Source organism: Scardinius erythrophthalmus (assembly GCF_964197995.2).
Source record: "Scardinius erythrophthalmus genome assembly, chromosome: 17".
Taxonomy (NCBI): Eukaryota; Metazoa; Chordata; class Actinopteri; order Cypriniformes; family Leuciscidae; genus Scardinius; species Scardinius erythrophthalmus.
In genome coordinates, this window is record NC_138237.1 from 24,014,796 (window position 1) to 24,040,917 (window position 26,122).

The 26,122-nt window shown below is 37.6% G+C and overlaps 2 protein-coding genes across 2 annotated transcripts in view; one reads left to right on the forward strand and one right to left on the reverse strand.

The window, feature by feature from the left end:
- Nucleotides 1-3,285: 3,285 nt before the first annotated feature.
- Nucleotides 3,286-16,425, reverse strand: pdk3b (pyruvate dehydrogenase kinase, isozyme 3b). Its single transcript, XM_081390645.1, has 11 exons — nucleotides 16,123-16,425; nucleotides 14,301-14,442; nucleotides 7,435-7,506; nucleotides 6,484-6,668; nucleotides 6,284-6,373; nucleotides 6,132-6,209; nucleotides 5,952-6,028; nucleotides 4,668-4,769; nucleotides 4,446-4,559; nucleotides 4,252-4,365; nucleotides 3,286-4,151 (listed from the first exon to the last, which is right to left on the reverse strand). Exons 1-11 carry the CDS (start codon nucleotides 16,223-16,225, stop codon nucleotides 4,008-4,010), a joined length of 1,221 nt encoding a protein of 406 aa, XP_081246771.1. The 5' UTR covers nucleotides 16,226-16,425; the 3' UTR covers nucleotides 3,286-4,007.
- Nucleotides 16,426-23,573: 7,148 nt separating this feature from the next.
- taok1b (TAO kinase 1b) overlaps nucleotides 23,574-26,122 on the forward strand; it is a 36,999-nt gene continuing 34,450 nt past the window's right edge. The window contains exon 1 of the mRNA XM_081391379.1: nucleotides 23,574-24,113. The gene's annotated coding sequence lies outside the window, so the exon portion shown is untranslated. The remainder of the gene's footprint in view (nucleotides 24,114-26,122) is intronic.

Consider the following 26,122-nt stretch of genomic DNA (forward strand, 5'->3'; position numbering starts at 1 on the left):
TTGAAACCATTCAGCTGTGCACAATTCTGAGATCATTTGCAATTTATAATTTATAATTTCACTTCTGGAATAGAGGCGTAGGCCTACGCATATTTTTTTCTGAGTATGATTGGACGGTTTGTACGCAATAAATAAATTATATAAATGAGGCCCCAGATAACTTTGGGCAAACATTCTATTAAAGTTACTGGAATAATGTTTGTTCATAACTTTGAGAGAACCTTGCCAGAACATTAGTTAAAGTTCAGAGAATGTCCCCTGTAACTGGGATGTTGTTCTGAATGAAATAAATGGTGTACCATTTGACCTAATGTTTTAGAGTGTTTTAATAAAATGATTAGGTTAAATTTAACATGAGCTAAGAAGCACATTGCAAAATATGGCATGACAAAAATAAGGAACATAACAAATATACGAATTTTCTCAAATTAATCATGACAGTGTCGACTTGCGCATGTTTAATCGCATTACGTGAGAGACTTTCTCTATTACACTATGAGGAACGGCTACAAAAAGCCGTGCTACCGGCGCAGAGAGGAAGCCATCCTGCGAAGCCGTAGCCCGGAGTTACTCAGTGAGGAGGGCCCCAGGCAGGCTACAAGAGTCAAGGACTTCAAATGTCCAGAAAGGGCAGACTCTGATTCGGTGACCGGAGTCTGAGGGTGTGGTTATTTTAGAAAAACCCTGCCCTGAGGGTGGGGCCCACTCTAGGCCGACAGAGGACCCATGCCTGAAGGGCCAGGACGTCCAGGTTGTAGAACCTGATAAAGGTGGACGGCGATGACCAGCCAGCCGCCGCACAGATGTCATCCATGGATATTCCACCAGACCACGCCTAAGAGGAGGCCATTCCTCTGGTGAAGTGGGCCCTCACTCCAATGGGGCACTGACTTGTAGGCTAGTACTATCACATTCACTATCCAATAGGACAGTCTCTGCTTCGTGACTGTATTGGGACAAGATGGATATGGTCTTCTGGCCCCTCAGAGAAATCTGACCATCAGGTTGTGTTTCCCAATCGACTGGCCGTGTATACTTTGAGCGTGGACAGAGTGTGTCCACCGTCCAACAGCTCCTGAGCTGAGGATGGACTCAATCTCACAGGATATGGGGTCTATAAGCTGGGTTGAGCACCAGCCAGAAAATATGTCACACTTTTATCAATAGAGGTGCCGGGAAGGATAGTAGAAGGATAGTAGATGTAGATGGTAGCTTGTGTTCATGACCCTCTGGGGGAGTTCTTGGAGGCTCCTGTCGAGAGGCCATAGGTGGAGGCTGCACAACTCGGGATGGGGGTGCAAAATTGACCATTTCACTTGGGAAAGGAGGTCCCTTCTCAGAGAGATCGGGCCTGGCCCGAAAATGCTCCAAATCATGCGGAACGTCAGGGGGTGGAGTCTCCATTCACCTGTGGTGATCCGTTCCGGGACAGAATATCTGCTCCCATGTTCATGCAAAGCTCGTACTGAGCAGAGATTGTTCTGTGCCCACAGGAGTAGGCATCGTGCCAGTCTGTTCAGTAGACGGGACCTAAGACCACCCTGGTGGTTTATACAGTATAGGTTACCACTGTCATGTTGTCTGACCGGACCAGGACATGGTGTCCCCTGAGCTCCCGCTGAAATTCCTTAAAGGCAGGCAGTTGATGTGCCAGCTGGACAATTTTCAGGGAGCGATCCGACGAAATCTAGGCCTGCATTTCGGACGAGTCGAGTACTGCCCCCAGGAACGTATGAGTTGGCTGGGGGCGGACTCCCCTTTGACTCAGGGGGGTGAAATCTGCATCCACGCATTTTGTAAAGGTGCATGGAGCTAGAGACAGTCTGAATGGTAGGACTGTAGGCTATATTGGTGAGCCACCCCCTCGAATGTGAATCTCAAGAGCGGTCTGTGGTGGTGGGGGGCTATCTGGATACGAAAGAAGGCGTCTGCAAGCAAATTGGAGAGAGTAACCTCATTCTATTATCCCAAAATCCAGCACGGCACTCCGGGGATGGCGAGTCGCGTGGCAAATGGTTGAAGTATTACAGTATTACCGCACTGAGGTGGGAGAAAAGCACTTGTTACAACATTGAGAGGAGGAAGAATGCTCTTTTCGTGAGAATGTAAAACATTTTTTTTTTTGGTACGCTATAACAGCGAGAAGTGGTTTGGGCTGGTGCCCTTAATTGAAGAGGGGTCTGGAAGAACAGGCATGCTTTGAGGGGAGTCCGGCTTTGGCAGGACTTAACCCTTTCCTTTTCCGTCCTGAGGCATCAGGACTGCTTCGGCTACACGGGGCCCAGCTCTAGGTTGAGGCGAGGCCCTTGACACTTCATAAATGGGTAGCGTTTGGCCGGGCGGAGGCATGGCTTGACTTCCGGCTCCGCTTTCGGCTGAGTCTGGCCTGGGTTGCTGCTGAGTCGCGGTCAACGAGCACAGCGAGGAGAGACTCGCCCTCTCGCAGTGAGAGTGTCTGTCTTTGATGAATGTGGCTTGTGTGGGAGTGGCCTCGACAAGCAACGTGCTTAGAGCCGCGACATTTAAAAAAAAAAAAAACGCTGTAGAAGAAGAAATAAATTTCTTTCTTTTTAGAAGAAATTTGCTCTTCTGTGATTTTGCCGGAAAGCCGCAGGGGAGAAGCCATAGATTCCGCTGCAGGAGGCTTTTCTTGGTGGCGAGTAGAGAGGCTTCTCTTCTTAGTCTTCAGAGTCAGCGAGGAGATGTGTCTTCGCACTGAAGGAGATTAAATCTGACTAGATGGCCGTTTCAGTGCGACTTAAATAGGCAGATGGCCTCACCTATTCCGGTGGGCTGAAAGGACGTGAACGAATCAGGCTTCAGTATTTTACCATAGTGTAAGAGAGAAAATTTCTCACGCAATGCGAGTGAACCGTATCGAAAGGAAACTAAGAAACAACTTCTGTTGTTTCTTTACTTTGCCACAGCATAAGTACAAACATATTTGATAGTAACTTTAATTTAATAATAATTTACACAACCATTCAAATGTTTTGAATCAGTACATTTTGTTGAAGTTTTCGAAATAAGTCTCTTATGCTCACCAAGACTACATTTACAAGACTGAAATGTTATTACAATTAAAAATAACTATTTTCTATTTAAAATATTTAAAAATGTAATATATCCCTGTGATGCCAAAGTGGAATTTCAGCATTACTCAAATCTTCTTCAGTGTCACATGATCACATTTTTGATGATTCAAAAATCATTGATATGCTGATTTGCTGCGCAAGAAACATTCATTAGTATCAATGTTGAAAACAGTTTTGCTTTGATAAATATAACTTTTAAAAGAACAGCATTTATTTAAAATAGAAATCTTTTGTAGCATTATAAATGTCTTCACTTTTGATCAATTTAATGTGTCTAAGCTGAATAAAATTGATAATTTCTTCAGAAAACAAAATCTTCCTGATCGTAAACTTTTGAACAGTAGTGTATGTATAAATCATTTATTTCTTCACGCCCTCACTGATGTAAAACTATTCACTCATTAAGTCTGACGTCACACGTCACCGCTTCCGGGTCCAAATGTTCTTTCAGATGCCAAAGAAAACAACAAACACAGCTAATATACACACACAGCGTGTTGTAATACTACCAAAAAATCATGATCCTAACCGAAATCCCAGAAGGCCAGACAGTGATTCAGCTTTTATAAATTGTTAAAATATTTATGCCCGGGATGCCGTGAGACTGCCATGAGACTACACAGCGACTGTAGTGTGTACTCTAAGTTTTTAAGTGCGTTTCTTAAATGTGTAATATTAATAAATAGGCTATAAATGGCTGTTGAGATAGTATTCTCAAGTGAAACGAGTAGAGGCTTGCACCCGGAAACAGCATTCCTTACAACACGACTTAATGTATTATTTTCAGACCGTTAGAAGTGGTAAGCAAGTACTAAAAAGGCCTAGAATCAAATTTCCTGATCTGGCAGTGTTCAGTATAGCTTGGCAGCTGTAAGCAGCTCATTACTAGTTACTGCAGCAGGTTTAATAAAGTCATCTGTTGGCTTTATATGTGGATGCATCTCGTGGGTCACTGCTCGGGTTACTCCAGTCATCAGCCTCAGGACCTGTCTGGTAATGTCTCCATGCTGACTTATTGAAGACTGGAAGACGCTCAAAAGATTCACTCGAAAGAGCCTGGAGAGAGTGGAGAGAGGCGACTTCTTTCTAGTCAAAGCTAATATTATTACTCACCGTAATCCAAGTGTCCCACAGATAGAAACGTCAATGCAGTTACCTTAAGATGAATTACTGCATCTGTCCCGAGCCCTTCAATCGAGTACAAGTTTAAGTCTCCCTGAAAGTAGCGCGCATAGAGTCTAGAGATTGGCAACCCATAGCCAAATCCAGCCTGCAGAGACAATGGAAACAGGTTGCTTGAAACCACACATACATATAAACACAGACGTAAGCTGTGTGATGGGTATTTACCAGTGGGACAGCAGCTTGAGAGGAGTCCAGACGTGGTGTTGGGGCAGTGGAATACATATAATTGAAGAGACGATCAATCTTTCGTAAAGGGACACCCCCACCTTTATCACTAATCTTAGAAAACAGACACATTAGCATCAAATGAATAAAGTGCACGTGTTTTGAGATTCAAGCAAGTCTCAATCAACATTTATGTTTTTGTGAAATAGGCATGCGCTGAACCTTTATGGAGAGGTCTTCTTTTCCCAGAGTAACCATTGCTTTCACTGGAGGAAGACCCTCACTGTTTTTTTCATAGAGCTCTACCGTTGCCCGCATGGAATTCTGCACAAATACATAATATACTGACTTACTCAAAAAAATATATATATTAAAATTAAAAGGAATAAAATGGCTTACAAAAGCCCACCTAAAGTGTGATCATTTGAGAAACACCTCATTTAATTCCACTTAAAACGCCACTTAAAAATGTAATCAACTTTTTTGTGACAATTCATTATAAGGTTCATTTTGTTAACATTATTTAATGCATTACATAAAATGAAAAATACTTTAATAGCATTTATTAATCTAGGTTAATGTTAATTTCTACATATACTAATAATTTTTACAATTTCGAGTTACATTTCTACATATAGTAATGTCTTTTTAAAATAATTTTCTTTTAAATAAAATACATAACATGAGTTATTGTAATTATTGTACAATTATCTAGTGTGGTATTAGCTACATATGTGCCAACATACCAGTGCATGCGTACCAGTAAATTTGTGTAAATTTGCATTTGTGCCTGAGCCAATACGGTTAAAACGTACCTAATTAGAAAGCGCACTATGTTAGCTCTAAATTAGCATGATAATTTAGTGTCATTTGATAACTGTCAGTCAAAACGAAAATGAATTGAATCCAGGCATACTACATTCTCCATGTTGTCATTATCACGTGACCTACCAGTGTCAGTCACGCTTTACTCCCATTCACAAATCCTGTCCCGTGGCCTCATGGGACAGAATAAGTGTCCATATGCACACTTGAAGAAGTAGGTCATCAGGTACTTTTCACCTACTCTTTGTACTGTGAATTTGGACACACTTCTTTTGTCACATACTGTTTTTCACCTACTATATAGTACTATATGTATGATATGTGATTTCGGATGCAGCCAATGTGATTGCAAGCAGATTGAGTTAAAGACCTATCAGCCTGTGCCATCTAGAGTTTCATGACAGAACTTTGTATATCTGCCCTCAAATGCTTGAATAAATAATTTAGTTTTTTTTTCTTTTCGTTTTCTTCTATTATGACTAAACATAAATGAATAATGAATGATAGTATATTTATAAATTAGCTTTAACCTAGATTAATAAATGCTGTAAATGTTGTTTGTCAATTTTTTCATTGTTTGCACCTAATGCATAAACTAATGTTAACGAATTGAACCCTACTGTAAAGTGTTACCCAGTTTTCCTTCTCCTTTCAAATGACCCCACTGTCTATTTCTCTTGCCTTGAAGAGCTCAAACAGCATGTGGAAAAGATGAGAGGGCACATAGACCACCTGAATAGGCTTTTTTGGAGTTTTGGCTAGCAGATAGAGTGAGATAAGACAAAAAGGCACAGATAGATTAAAAAACAACTATGATTTTGATATATGTTATTAAGACAATAAGAGAGATCACATTCTCACAGTTGAATTCTCCAATCTTTAGTTCAGGCGCCATCATGTAGTACTGCTGACAAAGCATCTTTGCGGTCTCATATGCATCTGGAAGGAGATATCAGAATCTTCAAAATGGTCTATGTTGTGTATCTGTGCATTTTAAGTATCTTTCACCTTACCTCTGACCACTTCAGCAACATTGCAGGCTGGGTCGATGCTTCCGATGTGTTTTGGCTGTGCAAGAAAAGTGGCATCGCCAAACAGAAGAGCTGAAACAGAATAAAAGAGCTGCTTATTGCCATACTTCAGCAGCGGTATCAGGACATTTCTTCTGTCGTATTTAATTACATTTATCCAACATGAATGTGATGTCACCCACTGTGCTGGTTGATGAGCATGCGGAACGAAATGCGACTGGTGTAGAAGCGGTCAAGGAAGTACTGCACATTGCTGCTGATGAAGGGGTCGAAACCAAACTTCTCTTTATATTCGATGACACCCTGGGCCATGGTGGGCACCACGTCATTGTGCCTGTTCCGAATCTTAATCAGGATATCTAGGAAGCTGAAGCCCACAATAATAAGTTCTTTACTACTAGAAGACTTTGGTCTTATGACTTAGGAGAAATAGGTTGTGTTCACACTTGCAGTTTAGTAAGAAAATGATACAATTTACAAAGTTACAAAACTTAAAGATACAGGGAAAAAAAGTATTTTATGACGTATTTTTATGGAAATTACCGAAAATCCATAACAATGCTTGTTGTTGTATATGCGTACATATTTTTACCAGTTGAGAACTCACAAAGAGCTTATAAAATGTGTAAAGGAGACAAACGGCAGCAGGAATTGTAACAAACTGTAATAGACAATGTAGCTCTTATGGCGAGATAAGACACCACAATCTTGTTTTGGGTAATTTAGATGTCTTAGCTCTGTTGCATTCATATTTCAGTCGAACTGCACCAGAGTTAATTTGGAAGCGGATGTTTTCGGCTCCGCTTTCACGCGTATTCAATTGAACCGCATTAACAGAGCAATCGCACCAGAGTTCGTATTATTCATACCAAACCTGCCAAGTGTGAACACACCCAAAAACAGGTTTGATCTATTATTTTGATCTATTATGTAAACTATACTGCAGTATTTGAGTAAAACGAATAGAGCTAAATGTGCATTTTTAGTAAAAATACACATTTGATACACATACCTTAGTTTAGGTAAAAAAATTCAATAATATTCAATTAAAAATCAATTATTTTACACTTTCCCTGGCAAAATTGTGTTTGCTGAAAAACAGGACAGCACGTTTTCAAAGGTTGGAGACTCACTCATTAAGGGTGTGGGGATCCTCTGGACTTCTTGTCTCGTATTCTAACAGCTCTTCAAAGCTCTGGCTGTACCTGATACCACAAAAAAAAGAAAAAACGTATTATATAACAACTGGCTCTTCCCTATACTTTATGGCTAAAGCTACTCTGTCTTTCCTCTCATAACCACTAAGTGGCGTATGTGCCTCAATAAACCTAAACACTGCTCAGTGGGAGTTAACAGTTCTTAAAAGACATTTTTTTTGTAGCGTGAAGAACCTTTTTCAGCTATAAAGAACCTTTTTGTGTGATGTAAAGATCCCATGGATGTTAAAAGGTCTTCATCCACACTGTATGCACTGAATATCTAGATGACTGATTGCACTGCACTACAACACTGAAAATTTACTTTGAATTTACTTATTTCACTCATAAATTGGTAGTAAAGTGAACAAATAATTATAAAGATAAATGACAAGCAACACACTGAGTTAAAAGAGAAATGTTTAATTGATGTAGAAAGACTGAACTAGTATTTTCTTGTAAATGTATTCCAAAAATCTTTACTTTATTCACAAAAATCATTCAGTGTGCTGTGTCCCATAATTCAATGTGCTCAACCTGTTCTTTCTTTTCCAGTCTGAGACACATTGTTTTAAAGGGATAGGCCTAGTTCACCCAAAAATGAAAATTGTGTCATTAATTATTAATTACTCACTCTCATCTCGTTCAAACCCGTAAGACTTTTCAAACAAAAGATCTTTTTGATGAAATCTGAACGATTTCTGTCCCGCCATTGACAGTTACACAACTGACACTTTGATGCTTCAAAAAGTTCATAGAGATCGTAAAACTAATCCATATGAATTGAGTGGTTTAGTCCAAATATTCTGAAGAGACTCGATCGTTTTATATGATGAAAAGATTAAATTAAGGCTTTTATTCAAATATAAACATTGATCGGCGAATATAAACAGAAGCTCAATCGAACCTGCTTGATGCACAAGAACAATCCTCTTGCGGAAGCTCAAATGTTCTGTGTAACACAAGAATGAACCTCATTGGTTCTTGTTTAAGCTCAAATGTGCTGCTTAACGCATGAGAATGAACCTCATTGGTTCTTGTTTAACCCTTGTGTTATGTTGCGGGTCAATTTGACCCGTTTAGATTTTCTAGTTGTTGGAAATACTGGTTAACCTATGTTTTTTTTCTTGATATTTTGTGACTTTTTCTCATTTATCATCATGAACATGCATGCAAAGTTTCAACATGCTGGTGTTTTTTGACATATACAAACAAAATTACTGTTCCTTTTGTGATGTTCGCGGGTCAATTTGACCCGCATATTTTAACGCTCTAAGGCAACTGTACGGACCCAAAATAATAACATTTCTTGGTTATATTTTGTTATTTTATTTTTTTACTACCTTATGAAGCTAAAAAAAATTGTTTTACACACTTATTTCAATACAGAAAAATATTTTGTCAGCCACAGATGGTAAAAATTACCTATCATTTATTTTTTTAAGCTACCTGAAATAACATTAAACCTTTTTTTTTTTTCTTGATATTTTGTGACTTTTTCTCATTTATCATCATGAACATGCATGCAAAGTTTCAACATGCTGGTGTTTTTTGACATATACAAACAAAATAAATGTTCCTTTCGTGATGTCCGCGGGTCAATTTGACCCGCATATTTTAACGCTCTAAGGCAACTGTACGAAACCAAAATAATAACATTTCTTGGTTATATTTTGTTATTTTATTTTTGATCATGAACATGCATGCAAAGTTTCAACATACTGGTGTTTTTTTTTTTTTGACAAATACAAACAAAATTACTATTACGTTTGTGATGTCCATCATAGGCAGCTATTCAAAAGCAACTGTACAGACACAAAATAAAAACATTTATTTTATGTATGTCAGGGCATCAACTCCAGTTCTAAAGTGTAAGTGTATCTAAAAGTGCTCCAACCCAAACCATACACACTTGAAAAAGCTAAATCATGGTGTTCAGAATTAATTGCAAATTACAAATGAACATCTTTGACAGACACAGATAGTAAAATAAGCTCTCATTATATATTCAAGATATCTGAAATATCTTGAGACTTCGACATAGACAGCAGGAAAAATTAGCTCAGATTAACTGATTAATTGTTCAGTTATGATGTTCTAAGCAAAAAAAAAAAAAAAAAAAAAAGTTAAAAAAATGTATATGCAAATATATATAAATATAACGTATATTCAAATTTTAAATAGTTTTAAAAAATGGTTAAAAAACATTTTCATTAAATCATATCTTCAGATATATATTTTTTGGAATATTTGACAAATGCTGATATTAAAAGTTTACAGTTTGAACCTGAATCTTTGTTGTTTTTCATAGTGTGATTTTTGAGGAATTGTATTGAATCCAATGCGGGTCAATTTGACCCGGACCATAAGGGGAGTGCACAGAATTCCAACATAACACGAGGGTTAAGCTCAAACGTGCTGCGTAACGCATGAGAATGAACCTCATTGGTTCTCACGTCAAGCGAACATGCTTGAGCTTCCAGTTACCCGGGGCCTATACCATGAAGCCGGTTTAGGTGGCTAGCCAGGTATGTTTTAGTTTAGTTTGTGCCAACCCTGGGTTTTAGACACCATGAAAGTGGTTTGGCTTTTAGCAGTGTTCATTGCCATAGTAACCTTACGCTCCACGGCTGACCTGGTCCGGGGCAGGTTATGTTCCAGGTAAGAGGTTGCAATCCGAACTTGGACCAATAAGCTGTGAGCAAAGTGACACATGTCTGATGTGATAACGTCACTCCACCTGTTTCTACTCCAAATTAAAGGTCACTACATAGCAAATAATTTTTAAAGACAAAATCGTCTGGCTTTCAGTAATGCTTATTTAGAATAATAATTTTGTATGATTTAGATATTATTTATGTAATTATTATATACCTAATCGATCACACACATGTACAATTTTAATTTATCAAGTATTATTATGCACAGTTTAAATGAATAAATATAAAAAGGTAATATTAATACGCTTTAGAATCAACGGATAAAGCTAATAATATTTTTCAATCTCGTAATATTCTGCAGAAGAGAGAAGTGAATGGCGCTGCATCTCCAGTGAGGACTGAACCGCAGTTTCACTCTTTCTCAGTATGTGATTGGCTGTTCGCTACTGATGTCACACCTAAACTCCTAAACTCAGGATCAAAGCCTGTTGACAGAGAAAATTGATGATCAGCATCATGGTACCAACAAAGCCTGATTGGATTGGTTTGGTTTTGTCAACTCGAAACTAATCCTGTAACCCTGAGTTTGTTCAACTACCATCGTGGTACAGGCCCCAGATCTGGGGGCTGTTCCATAAAAGACGCTTAGAAAAGCAGGGATTAAACTCCAAAACCGGACTTGAATGAGCCTAACAAATGAGTTGGGGCTAAAGTGGTTCCATAAAAGGTAATTGAAGCTCACGCAATCTCACTAATTTGATCCAGGTTTATCTAGTCTAGATAATTGCGTGTGCACGTGTTTCTTAAGCAGCCCTAGAGGTCGATCGTGGATCAAATCGATCCACCATCAAACAGCGTATATTTTGTGCTGTTTTATGCGTTTGTGACATGTTTTTTTTCCCCCTCAGTTCAAAACTTACATTTTACAGTTATATTCTCCATCTGTAAATGTTCGAAAGTCATGCAAATGTATCCATTTTGCTGCTAATTTTCATATTCAACGAGCGCTACTGCGCGCATGCGCACCAAATAGGAGCGCAATAATTCTGAAAATCGGAAAATTCGGAAAATTAATATGCGATATTTTATAACACTAGAAATATCTTCTAATTATAATAATTTATCTTTAGGATGTTGGATAAGTTGCACTGAACTTCTAGCGAACAGAAGTACTTCAGTGAAGTAGCCTATAATTCAGGGAAGTTTTTTTTAAGAAACTAAATATATAGAGATACAAAATATAGTTTTGGGTATAGGACTTATGCTACTTAATAAAGATGATGTATACTTATTTAGAATGCTGAGAATTACAGCTTTTAATGCAATATTTCTTTGGAGAAAGCAAGAATCCCCAGTTTTAAATGAGTAGATTTAGTTTCTAAAGTACATTATGGAGAGGATAAAATTAAATTAAGAGCAAATGCATTTTGAAAAGATATGGGCAAATCTAAAATCAAAGAATATTCCATAAAATAAAGGAATATATATTATTAACTACTTTTATTTCTAGTTATTTTATTTATTTACTTATTTAATATTGAATATTTGATATTCAAATAATATTACTTGAATAACTATTAGGAATTATGTGTCATTATAAGAGTTTGATATAAATATGTTAATGTTAAATTTTTATTACTATTTATTTATTGTTTTTTGTCTTTTTCCCCTTAAATCATATGTAAAAATGTCTATGTACTTTTTGGTTATTGTTCTATTCATGTGTGTTTTTAGGCTATGTGTTGGTGGGTATTATCACAAAAGAAAAAAAGTAGAAGGAAAAATAAGGAATATTTATTGGGGGAAAATATGATGTCTTTAAAGGAACTGTCAATTTGTATAATTGTGTTAAATGTGTTTGAATTGAAAGTACATTATATATATATATATATATATATATATATATATATATATATATATATATATATATATATATATATATATATATATATATACTAAAATATTTGTTATTTGGATGTGCCTTATTTATATTATATTAGATGTGCCTTATTTAGAATTTTAAACCTGTGTGTATATTTTTATGATAGCAATAACTGTAAAGGGACTATTGTAATGGGGTAAATCAAATGTAGGCTAATATTGTCAATTACTAAGCTCAGATTCATCTTACCAGTTAAAATTTATACTCTGCTTTTGTAATTATTTATTTTTAATTTTGTGATTTTAACTTATGCTTTACAAATCTTTTTTCAGATTGTGTTCTAATGTTCTTCTAATCATAAACATGTACTACAGCTGCCAAACAAAACCAGAGAGAAATGTATTCATAAATCTTTAAAACAATCTAATTAAATCTTGGGCACAAAACATTCAGCCAGTAAAAAAAGAAAACCTGTAATATATATATATATATATATATATATATATTGTATTTAGGCCTATCTATCTATCTATATATATATAGGTCTATATTGTCTAATTTATCATTGTAGCCTTATTTAAGTTGATTTTCTGTATACTGTGTATTTATTTTTGGACTAATAGTGGTTAATAAAGTCCAATAATGGTATGAGAGAGTGTCAGTGGTAATATCATCGTGTTCCTATTGGTCAGTGTTAGAGGATCTGTGTAACAACTGAGGCTTAGCCTGACAGTTAGCCTGCCCTGGACCAGGCTAGTTTCCCAGCATAAGTTGCCGGGGTAACTGAGTTTGAACTTTTTTAAGTTTGATTTATGAAACCGAATCTACCAAAAATAAGCCTGACTAACCGAAATAAGCCTGGCTTATACTCTAATCTTGGTTTATGGAACAGCCCCCTGATGTGTGAGTTGATGAATGTTTATATGTGAAAGTCCCCCTTTAGTCAATAATGTTATCTCATCTTTGATCACCAAAATTACATATTAAACATTTTTTCCGTGAATCTTTTTTTGCTTCATGCCTTAAAATAGCTTGAATGTAACTCTACACCCTTGCCTCGTTTAGTATACGTGGTTCTATGATTATGTAAATGAGCCCCGCCTCCACTCACTCACAGCAGCTCAGAGATCCACTTGTTGACGATCACACATTGACGTAATCGGTTACAAGGTAGTTTGTAACGTCAGAAACACCAGCGATTTCAAACCGCAATTTTGAGACTGTCTTTGGTTCAGGCAGTTTTATGGAGAACATACTCAGCAATGGTGTTGACATGAATTTGCACATGGTTTGTCTTAAAGCATATTAAAAACACCATATAAACAATTAAAACCTTGATTTTCACCACAGGGGGGCTTATGTAAAGAAAAGCCTAATTTAAATCTGTTTGCATATAAAGCGATCGAGTCTCTTCAGAAAATTTGGACTAAACCACTCAATTCATATGGATTAGTTTTATGAGCTCTTTATGAACTTTTTGAAGTGTCAAAGTGGTAGTTGCATTGCTGTCAATGGAGGGACAGAAATCACTCAGATTTCATCAACAAGATCTCCATTTGTGTTCTGAAGATGAAGAAAAGTCTTACGGGTTTGGAACGACATGAGGGTGAGTAATGACAGAATTTTTATTTTTGGGTGAACTATCCCTTTAAGATCTCACTATCTGTTCAGACAGCCAGACTTTTAGATATTTTTGTACAAAAATGGAATTAAAACTTTTTTTAATGATCACTGGACGCCATGCACTTGACAACAATGTCACATACTACTATTAATCAATCGTGGAATAATGCCTACTGTAACTATTTTCAGAAAATAGTACAGTATAGTATGCAGTGTAGTATTCCAGGACTTCAGCTTCATCCAGCATTTACGTTCTGCTTTATAACCTAAGTGATGCTAGTGTCACATATGTATTCAGAACACTCACTCTGAGCACTTTACAACAAACCCAGTCACTGTTACTCACAGCTCACACTCATCATCACACCTGGCCACAGGGACGGATGACGCAGTCGTGCCCTGGGCCTGTCAAAAGGCCCCCAGTGCTCCGATTTCTCATTGTGTATGGGTTTAGCGGTGCAGCACAGCACTCCAATGTGTCATTGAGTGGGTGGTGGGAGGGTTGAGTCGATCCAATCATCACCCTCCCATCACCCTTCCGGGGGAGCTTGTCCGGGCCACCCCTTTAAACTAGTGCCCGGTTGGCCCGTGCGTTTATCCGTCCCTGCCTGGCCCTCACTGAGCCCTGCCCTCCTCACCAGGACTCCACCAGTTTGACGGACGGCTGGCTCTGAAGATTGGGGGGCAACAAGGTAACTTCCCTCATCGTATTGGCCAACCTCACGGCCAGTTCTTTCCGCAGAAACATGTAGGAGGTTTTTTCACATGCATTTTCCCTGCCTGGTTAAACAAGAAGCAAGAACAAGTTATTCTTTGTTATTCAATGATGTGCCTGTTTAGTCTGTGTGCATGAGTGATACAACAGTATTACAACCATTGTTTAATGCCAAAGATTCGAAAAAGAAAGCAAAGTTATTATAAATATAATAAGAAAGTAGATAATGACCATGAATTACAATAATCAATCAATCAATTAAGGGCACTGAGAAGGAATGTGACACCTCAAGTATATTAAAGGAGAACTCCGGTCAATTTTAACATTGAGCTCATTTTTTTGTACATTTGGAGTGCTGTCAATACAGAGAACAACGACAAAAATCGGTGTTGCCTACACCGTGTTATCCTCTTTTTAAAATTTGCACCCTGTTGACTTCAATGTGGCAAGTTTTAAACCTGCTTTTAGCCTCTTAACATCCTTGATATGTGTCATTACAAGTGCCCAGCTAATGTGAGTGATTCCTTCGGAGTGAACACGAGTCAATCTGACTACAGTAGATGTGAAAGATAGGGATAAAAATGATGTTTATTCAGTCAGCGCAAATACCTGTATTAACATCCTGTTTTCGGTCGAAGTCCATAGTAATCGATTGTCGAGTTCACGCGCGTGATCATAGGTACTAAACCAATGCGCGTGAACTCGACAATCGATTACTACGGACTTTGACCGAAAACAGGATGTAAACACAGGTATTTGCGCTGGCTGAATAAACATCATTTTTATCCCTATCTTTCACATCTACTGCAGTCAGATTCACCCGTGATCACTCTGAAGGAATCACTCACATTGGCTGTGCACTTGTAATGACACATCAAGGATGTTAAGAGGCTTAAAGCAGGTTTAAATATTGCCCCATTGAAGTCAACAGGGTGCAAATTTTAAAAAGAGGATAACTCGGTGTAGGCAACACCGATTTTTGACGTTGTTCTCTGTACTGACAGCACTCCAAATGTACAAAAAAATTAGCTCAATGTTAAAATTGACCGGAGTTCTCCTTTAACATATACATTATATATACTATACCAGTATAAAGTTTATAATTACTATTTCCCACATTTTAGAATAATGATGAAGTCACCCAATTGGTGAAATAACACAAATGGAAGTTGGGAATTAGGCTAGGTAGTGAATTGTCTGCATACTCCAGTTTTGTTTAATGAACTAGGTAATATAGGTTATATTTCTCTGTCTTTCCAAACTTTTGACTGGTAGTGTATGCTTGACATCATGCATAAAAAAATACACACACATTGGACTCTTGAGATACAAGTTGTGTAATAATAATACATTTATTTATTATAGATAGATAGATTGTGTATCTAATATATAAAGAACGTATTATTTAGCCTTTGCACAAATTGGACCAGGTTCATGATGTTCTGAGTGATATGATCTATTTTTATGCAGTTGATGTCAGTGCTGTGCCAATGCTGAGCTTTAGCTTTCACTTGACCTTAACATTCAAAGCTAATACAGGTTACGGCATATTAATATAGTCAACGTGTTGATTTAATCACACGGAATATGTGGTGAAATTAAGAACAATTTATTCAAAATGAGACAGACAGCAGAAATCGCTGATTCAAGATCAGCACGAGACAATCCTACATCAAAAATACAATTTGTTGCATCATTGGCGGTTCTTTAACTCTATGCGTTTATCCAAATGTTTCATTACTCACCAAAATCCAGGAATTGCTTGATTGACATCGGTGAGGGCGAAAACCTTGAATAATACTCGATTTTGTGCCTGACATCTTTCAGCAAGTAGTTAAACAGTTTCATGTTTAGGTCTGTCACCTTCCAAACAGCTCGAGTCCCGCGCTGCACGATCACTCATTCAACACTTTACGACCTATTTCGTTTCTATAGATACAGCGTTGTTGTAGCGCTTGTTATCGAGCAGACGCTAGTGGTTCTCGTCATGTGACATGACAGCGCGTGCTATCACTTGCAGGGTTGATTACACTGGTTGTCTGTAGGATGGATTGAGACAAGAATCTGGTATGTAATATAAATATATAGTAATAGTGCAAAATTCTTGCTTTAAGCTTCTATTTTGTGCTAACTTGTACCCTATTATACGGGGAGATCCATTGATACTATATGAATAATTAGTGACTTTGGTTTTGAAAATAAAAACATATTGAACGAAGACAAATTGAATACACAATCAATAGAGCCTGCAGATATTGAACAGACTGGGCGGACATGATTTCACCAAGAACAAAATGTTCTTGGCTGAATCAACATCTTTTTTTATCCTGGAACAACATTCTAATCAACCAATCAGATTTCAGGGACAAATGTCAAGTTTAGGCTTACAACCAGAGTTAGGTGCTTCTTCATCAGTGTTATTCACCTGTCATTTCCCTCTGATTTTAGGGATAAGGTTAGGACTCAATTTTTGGACAGGAATGTTGCTCCAGGAGGATCAACAAAATGTGTTAGTCCAGCAACATGTCTTGGCAAAATCATGGTGACCGAACAGACTGTTAAAGGGATAGTTCACTTTGAAATTAAATTTTGGTTTAAATTTAAATTATGTTTTAGCTTACGTCAAGGGCATCCAAGATGTAGGTGTCTTTTTTTCCGCAGTAGTTTCAATTTTGATATTTTTAGGTCAAACCGTTCTTGTCTGACAGTCATATCATGCAGGTCTATGGTCACGGTCTCAAAGAGCATGCACAGAGTCCAAATTAAAACAATTCCCCATCGTCCAAATTAAACAATTCCCCATCGTAAGTACACATTGATGGCCTAAGACACGGAACGAGCGGTTTGTGTGAGAAAACGAACAGTATTTATAACGTTTTTACCTCTTGTAACATAGCCACGTCCAAGTGATCTGAGGGCGCGGGCGCTTCCTGCTGTGTGACGTGTGCGCAGACTGGTGCATAGATATATATACACCAGATTTCGCATTAAAGACATTCGTTCCAATGAACTGCCGTAGCCAAGGCGACATCTAGTGTATATATATATGCACCAGTCTGCGCACACGTCACACACAGGATGCGCTCGCACCCTCAGATCACTTGGACGTGGCTGTGTTACAAGAGGTAAAAACGATATAAATACTGTTCGTTTTCTCACACAAACCGCTCGTTTCGTGTCTTAGGCCATCAATGTGTACTTACGATGGGGAATTGTTTAATTTGGACTCTGTGCATGGCATGCTCTTTGAGACAGTGACCATAGACCTGCATGATATGACTGTCAGACAAGAACGGTTTGACCTAAAAAATATCAAAATTGAAACTACTGCAGAAAAAAAGACACTTACATCTTGGATGCCCTGGAGGTAAGCTAAAACATACCAACATTTAATTTCAAAGTGAACTATCCCTTTAAGAGTGGAGCTTACATTGTTTCACTGTTACAAAGCACATATAGCCCTATATAAGACGTTAGAACTGCACATCAGTAAAGCATATACCAAGTAATTATGCTCAACATTTTTAACATTTTTGTGACATTACAAAAAACTGCAATTTTAATGTAAAAAAGAAAAATGTTGTTTCAACTTTTAAAAAAGTAAGTGTTTCTGCTGCCTTAAAATTTTAAGTTTAATCAATTTGAAATGTGAAGTTGTACTAAGTGACAACTTGGATATTTGAATTATCTAAACTTAAAATTTGAAGGCAGCAAAAACACTTACTTTTTAAAGTTGAAACAACATTTGCATCCAACCAGTGATCTAGCATGAACATACAAAGAAACATAAGAAATAACTTTTATTGAACTAGCACTTGATATCAGTGATATTTGCCACTAATTACAAATTCAAATCAAGAGGCAATACTGGACCAAATCCAGAATAAACAGCAAAAAGTAAAAACAAACTCAAATTATATAATGGTTTAAAATTAACCATGAAATAAATTATATTTAAGGAAATAATATCAATAATAAAAGTTGTATGAAAATGAATGCACACTAAATATGTTAACAAATGAGAACATAACACAGTGTAGTAGAACACAGATCTAAATGATAGAAATGACTAATTATTAGTGAACAATATGAGTAACTTATAAAGGAAATAAAGAGCCATCTTGTAGCTTGAACAGTAAACCATGGCAATGCCAAGTTTTGGGTTCGATTCCCGAGGAAAACAAGAACTGACAATACCTTATGTCGCTTTGGATAAAAACATATGCCAAATGCATAAATCAAATAAGCTGTATTTGTAGTGAAGTCAAATGCAGCAAATTTAATGTTAAACAACTTTTATTTGAAAACATATTAGGTTAAATCTGACATGAAAAATCTATTAGCTATGCTTAAAATAATGAATAATGTAATAAGCCTATTACATTAATCCCAAGACATCCTCTATAGCAATTTAGGCGGTTACATAAGAGGTGATAGCTAGGCAGTCAATAGAACTTGATATACTGTTATCTGCGATGTCAGCAACCATTAATCCTCACTGAACTAGATGCAGATGATAGAATAAGGGTCAGCTGTTATTTATGACAGTGATAGCCAGTGGAGGTGTTTGTAAACAGGTGGGATTGATAACACTCAGATTCTCTATTGATCTGATGGACAGCACAAACATCATGCTTTTGTTTGCATAAAAGTGTACCTTTGTAACACACACAATATTGTAGTTTGAAATACGTAAAATACTGTGGAAACTGTTCTCAAACTGTTCCAGATATCATCTTTTTACAAGCTTATAAGGCTGAGGTCATTTTATACCATTTCACGCCAGTGAGGCCTTTACAAATGTTATGGGCCAGCAAAAACTCAAGACATGCCTTTCTCCTCAACCTTTTTCCTCTGCTGACTGCCTTTCTCTTTGCGTTATTTTTGAGGTTATCTCCAATCATTATTCTTATTTCCTAATGGGAAGTGTTTGCCAGATGTAATCTGTGTGAAGTGAGTTCAATGTGTCAAACAACTCTAGGTGATGCAATAAGGTGTTGCACAATTAGATTTACATTAATAAAGTAAATCAGAAATATTTTAGGTGCTGCGCTATGTGTAGGTCACTAATCAAATATATACTATAAAATAAATGTACTATATTTGCCACCAGCTAGAATGCCACCTGTCATTTTTTGTTAGGTTCCATAAGTCAATTTTTTTATATAAAATATCTACAATATGCATCTACACATTTATATATATATATACCCAGCAAACACAGAATGTTGGCGCAACGTAGCCAACCTTCTAACAACGTTTTAACGACATGGCCAAAAGGTTGCTATAACTACGTTGTGTAGTGAAGGTTGTTACAGCGTTGTCACAATGTTGACATTAAACCATCATTCAGGGCCATTGCTTAAGGTTGTGCCTAGGGTGTCAGGACAACCACTGGACTACATAATGTACTCGTCACTGCCCTGAAGCGCGAAAATCAGACTTTTTAATTCCAACCACCTGTTGCTGGGCTCATTGTGTTCTCATTCATCACCGAGCAAGGATACGTGAGTATTGCGTTTAATTTATCCTACCTCAGCTATCAAACACAACCTACAACTTTAATTTCTAATGTGATTAATGTAGCATCGCTCGCACTGTTTAGTTTGTCATTTGATTTTTCCTCTATTTAGTCTCATTCGTTTCTTTGCTCCTCTGGATTTGTGGATGTTTCCCCGGTGACACCTGCTTTCGGCTACTGTCCGCCATACAGACCCGGTTTTGTTCATTAGATGTTCTGATCTGCCTTTGCTTTTTATGTTTTATTTATTATACTTAATTTTTTTTTATTTTTTTTTTACAAATGTATGACTTTTGGAAGTGCAATTTGATTAAATGCAGTTTTAATAAAGTTGAATTAACGAAACCTTCTGTCATTTTTACTCTTCAAAGTGTAGGCTACACTTGCAGGTGTTGATAGCCCTATTAAATTAAAATATAGATAAACAATAAACGATAAAAGTATATAATTATCTAACAAAATGCACCATATTAAAATATTGTCAGAACGTCGTCTCTCAGTTGCTGAATGTCGCGCAACAACGTTGCTACAGCCCTGTCACGTCTTACAATTCTACGTTATTACAATGTTGCGAGCACGTAGACAGCGACGTTGCCATATAAGAAATGCAACGTGCCAGAGACGTTGCCACAACGTAAATGTGTTTGCTGGGTATATATATATATATATATATTCCCTCTGGGTTATGAACTTGACATTCAGAGCAGTTTTAGCATCATAAGGAAGATAAATATATTATATCAGTGTATGACAAATAACAATCTGCCTATATCCATTTTTTTTACCCCAAAGCTGAGAATGCTTTGGTGTATTTAGCGTTCTCTAGAGTTCACATTTTACATTTATCACACTCACTTATTCATTATCAGTTGCTGTTAAAAAAGAATTACATCTGAAATAAACCAAGAAGCTTATTATATCTTCTCACTGGATTTTTTATGACCACAATCTGTCAAACACCTTAAAAATACAGATATAATATTGTATAACATAATCATTGTCTTAAAGTGAAAATAGATTTTTTTTTTATTAAAAACAATATCAAAGGTGCAAAATGTTGAAGCTATAAGGCAACAAATGTGGAAAGAAATAAAAAAGGACTTAATGGTACATATTTAGAATGGGAAGAAAGGTGATTGAAGTGACTTTGAACGTGGCATGGTTGTTGCAGATGGGCTGATTTTCAGAAACTACTGATCTATTGGGATTTTTACGGCACGCACAACCATCTCTCTAGGGTTTACAGAGAATGGACATAATAAGGTAAAATATCCAGTGAGTGGCTGTTCTGTGGGCGAAATTGCCTTGTTGATGCCAGAGGTCAGAGGAGAATAGCCAGAGACTGTTCGAGCTGATAGAAAGGCAACAGTAACTCAAATAAGCACTCGTTACAACTGAGGTCTGCAGTAGAGAATCTCTGAACACACAACATGTCGAACCCTGAAGTAGATGGACTACAGCAGCAGAACACACACCGGTGTCACTCCTGTCAGATGAGAACAGGAAACTGAGGCTACAATTCACATGGGCTCACCCAAATTAGACAATAGAAGACTGAAAAAAGGTTGCCTGGTCTGATGAGTCTTGATTTCTGCTGCAACATTCAGATGGTAGGGTCAGAATTTGGCGTAAGCAACATGAAAGCATGGATCCATCCTGCCTTGTATCAACGGTTCAGGCTGGTGCTTGGTGTAATGGTGGGGATATTTTGTTGGCACACTTTGGGCCTCTTTGTAACAATTGAGCATATTTTAAATGCCACAGCTTACCTGAGTATTGTTGCTGACCATGTCCATCCCTTAATGACCACAGTGTACCCATCTTGGCAATGGCTGCTTCCAGCAGGATAACACGGCATGTCACAAAGCTCAAATCATCTCAAACTGGTTTCTTGAACATGACTATGAGTTCACTACTCAAATGGCCTCCACAGTCACCAAATCTCAATCCATTAGAGCACCTTTGAGATGTGGTGGAACGGGAGATTCATATCAGACAAATCTGCAGTAACTGCGTGATGTTATCATGTCAATATGGACCAAAATCTCCAGGACCTTGTTGAATCTATGCCAGAAAGATATATATATAATGTGTACAGGCTGCTTTAACACACACACACACACACACACACACACACACACACACACACACACACACACACACACACACACACACACACACACACACACACACACACACACAAAATAAGCCTGTCAACAATAAAGACAAGGATGTGTGCCCATCTGTGTCAATCACAACAGATCTAGAGTTAACCATAAAACCAGTTTTGCCTGTCTTTCACAGTTATGAGACAGTCTGGGCATGTTTTCCATATAGGTATGATACTTGTCATGTCACATTATAGTGTACGGTGAAGCAGAAGGAAACAGAAAAGCAATGCTTTTCGGGTTTGGTTCTTTGAGTGGGTTATTATCTGGGCGGTGTGGGAACATATGAATTTGATGACCGGCAGGTGGCTTAGAGCTATATGTGGAAACCAAGCCTAAAGTTACATGTTAATCAGCTAAGAAGCTCAGCACACTACAACTGCAAAGTCTCTCACTCTCACCAAGGATAAAAACACTGAATGAGTCGTGTCCTCTGTTCTATAGCTACACAACCAAACATTTCCTGCAGAAAGAGAAAGTAATGTAATGGGCTTGGGGCATATTGATTAAAGTTATAATATTGATTTGGAAACATACTGGTTTTTTAATGGATAGATTAACTGCTCAGAGCTTTTTGCCTTAGCCTTCTGTGATTCCATGTCAATGACGATTCTGTAAATCATTTAGTTTAGTAACTACTGAAAAAGACACCTTACAACTTGGTAGGCTACTTCTTTTGACCACACCCAGCCTGTTGTGAATGCTTCACACTATGTGAAGTCTGACTAATTCCCACAAATCGGTTTTTTGAGCAATTCAGATCCCAGCGTAACATAGCCTAGGGCTAGTACTCTAAAACTTACCAATAAAGCCACCTGCAAAAACAAATATATAGAGAGACAGCAGTCAGAAAAGAGAAAGATGACTTTTCTAGATTTGCGATGTTGATAACTCTGGAAACATATTCCGTGAAAAGGGTCCATTGAAATGGCTAAATTTTGCCAAGTGAAATTTTGCTGAACATTTTCGCAGGAGAAATTTATATTTACCATTGTTCGGTGAATTTTCATACGTGAAATTCGTTCATAGGAATTCACTCAATCTGGAATTTAGCAAGAGTGCGTAAGATTTCCCCACGCAGATTTTGTGACTGCACCTAAACAAATCGGAATATTAGTATTAACTTGTAGCTTGCATATTGGAATGCTAGAACTCACAAATAATTTTGTAAACTGTAGCTATTTGTGTGTAAATTTTATCTCATTTTACAATTAGGCCTACAGTTAAAGCTACAACGTTTTACATATAATTTACATAGGTTATATTTATTGCTCCATCATTGCAATATGAATTGGAAATTGACTTGAGATCCTCTCTCTGACCGATTCAGTCAGATTCGTGAACGACTAGTTTCATCGGTTGATCCGATTCAAAAGAACAATTCGTTCACGAGTCGAACATCGCCTCTGTGCTGGTTGGATTGCAGTAGGAGCAGAGAGAGTGAGGTGTGTGTGAGAGAGAGAGAGAGAGAGAGAGAGAGAGAGAGAGAGAGAGAGAGGGAGGGAGAGAGAGAGAGAGAGAGAGAGAGAGAGAGAGAGATGAAAATCACTGCCCGGCCACAAGACAGACCACGCATGAACAACTTTTACGGCCGAGGCGACATTGAAGGGCTGTCATATCTCGGGTGGATACAGAGAGCGCCCGTGGTGCTGTTTAAAGAGCCACCCACAGCATTTCTCCCGTGTTTTCCACGAAGGAAAGGAGGTGAAAACTACCCGCCGCCATTTTTTTGGAAGTGACTGACTGGGAGTGGAGAGTTAGCTGTAAACTGGCCACAGCTGATTTAGTTTATATTCCCTGTGAGTCATCACCTTCGACACTGTCAGCCCGGACGGCCTGGATACTGTAAATACACCGACTCGTCTCAACTATACGAGCTGTCGAAGGTCCAAAGGAATAAACAAGAAGAGAATTTGTTTACACGTTTCTCCTGAATTCTCACTAGCGATAACTGTTCCTCCCAGGATTGCTGGTGTGGGCTACGTTAGCCACATTAGCACGCTGAGGATTTCTCCTGGAGTCCAATCAAACCTGGCCTGGTGGACGGGTGAGTTCAACTACACCCTCAAACGAGCCGTTTATCTATTCTTGTCAGGACCTTACAGATGTCTCCTTGCGGTTGTGTCGTTATTTTGTCGTCGTATGAAGTTGGCTAACATTCCATGAACTGCTCAGCTAATATGTGGCTAATATGGCTAAGTTGGGTTCTGGTCTACAACTTTTCACGTTTTTTTAATACTGTGAAACAGCCAAACAGAAAATATACCTTCTTTAAATGAGTCTTCTCTCAAATAGCCGGTGTCACTAATGTGAGAGAGTTTTGTTGCTGGTTAGGTAATGGCAGCTTTATTTGTGCCAGCATGCAGGTTTAACAAACTTGATTTATTTTGGTGAAACTACTTTGGCATTCATAAAACTCAATGTCGAATGGATTGCTCAATTCGTGTTTAGCTAACTAGCCAAATGTTTAAACTTGGCAAACTTGTGCCCTTCTTTGAAGGATTAAGGATTAAACCAATAGATGAGGGAAAACATGATGCTTTTTTTTCTCCTGAAATAGAAATTTTTTGATTTAGCATTGTTTTTTTTTTACCCAATTTGTCAGTAATAATATCAGTTAACCACATTGTTTACAAGACAATGTCCAGTGTCGCATATTATTGCAATGACACTCCCTCCCAGTTTCACTGCACTGTTTCCAACAGCAGGCTTTGATAACTAAATAAAACAAGCCTTTTAGGGGCTTGTAGTATAATCTGCTTCTTCACTGCTTCCTCATTATATAAATTATGCCTCTGTTATGACAAGTAAGCAGTTGATTAAAGTGCTGGTTTATCGAGCTGGGTATTCCCTTGTTGTGAGCTGCATTCAGCGCCGCATTCCTCTTCTCACAGTGTTGACATTGCGTAACACACACTGGACTGGCCAGAAGCCCGTGTACTCTTCTCCATACCTATTTAAAGCGTCATTCATGATAGTCACCTGGCCTAAGGACAAAACAGTTCACCTATCAGCGTAGTTACCGCTATTTAATAGACCACTTTCAAACAGTATCGTCTCAGAGCTCAGCCTGAATATTGATCGCCTATTGAGTCTGCGCTGCTCTTCCCATTCTTTGTCAATGTGGATCTATCGGTTTGTATATTTACGAGATTCGACGTGCTTATGTGGAGTTTAGCAACCATTTGCATGTTAAAATATCTCTAAATGCATATCATATAGTGTTTGAATGATAGTGTTTGTTTATATTTTGCTTAACAAGGGGCATGCGCTTGGTTTTTGTATCTGGTTGCAAGCCCTTCGAATGTGCTGGTATTGCTTATGCTGGGCATTGAATGCTTAGTGCGTTTTCATGGATGTGATTGTCTTGATGAAATTGTTACATATTTTATATATTCTAGCCCAAGTAAAATTTTTATTTTGTATGATACTTTTATGAACCACATCTTGCTTTTTTATTATTTTATAGTAGTGAATAGTGATGTAAAGTGTTGCTAATTCTAAATGTTATCAGTTTAAGCATTTTCAACCTACTGTAAGGATACATTTTAATGATCAATAATTATATTTTCAGTACATATTTTAATAGGTTCTCCTGCTGTAGGCTACCATCTAGTTATTGCAATGGCACGAGTAAGCAACAGCAATTACTTCTCTAGATTATTCATAATAAATCACTTTTTGTTTGAACTCCTGTTCATCAGTTCTCCTTTTTTCCTTGGCCTCGTTTGCAAATTCTGATTGTTCCTCGTTCACTTGCCCTTTCTCAATGTTGTATCATCTTAATGATGTGCTTTATATCTTCTGTCCTTTAATATTTTGATACTTGTTATGTGTGGAGTAGACTCATTTTCAGTTATCTCTGTAATGGAAACTGAAGTCACACTGCTTTGGCTAAAATTCAGAGATAAATAGCCGTTCAGAATTGCACAATTTTTACAACATGTCAAGTTTGGCCTGCTTAATGCTAGACTATATCATCCTATTTTTGTAGTACTATTTCTGTTGACAGAACTAACATTTCTGGGAATTGTAGCATGACAGTCATTTATGAGA

Coding starts and splice junctions, on each gene's coding strand:
- pdk3b (XM_081390645.1), bottom strand. CDS start 16,225: ATGAAACTGTTTAACTACTTGCTGAAAGATGTCAGGCACAAAATCGAG. Junction 4,770..5,951: donor TGCTGTTTGAGCTCTTCAAG/GCAAGAGAAATA, acceptor GTATTTGTGCAG/AATTCCATGCGGGCAACGGT. Junction 4,560..4,667: donor AAGAAGACCTCTCCATAAAG/GTTCAGCGCATG, acceptor CTGTTTTCTAAG/ATTAGTGATAAAGGTGGGGG.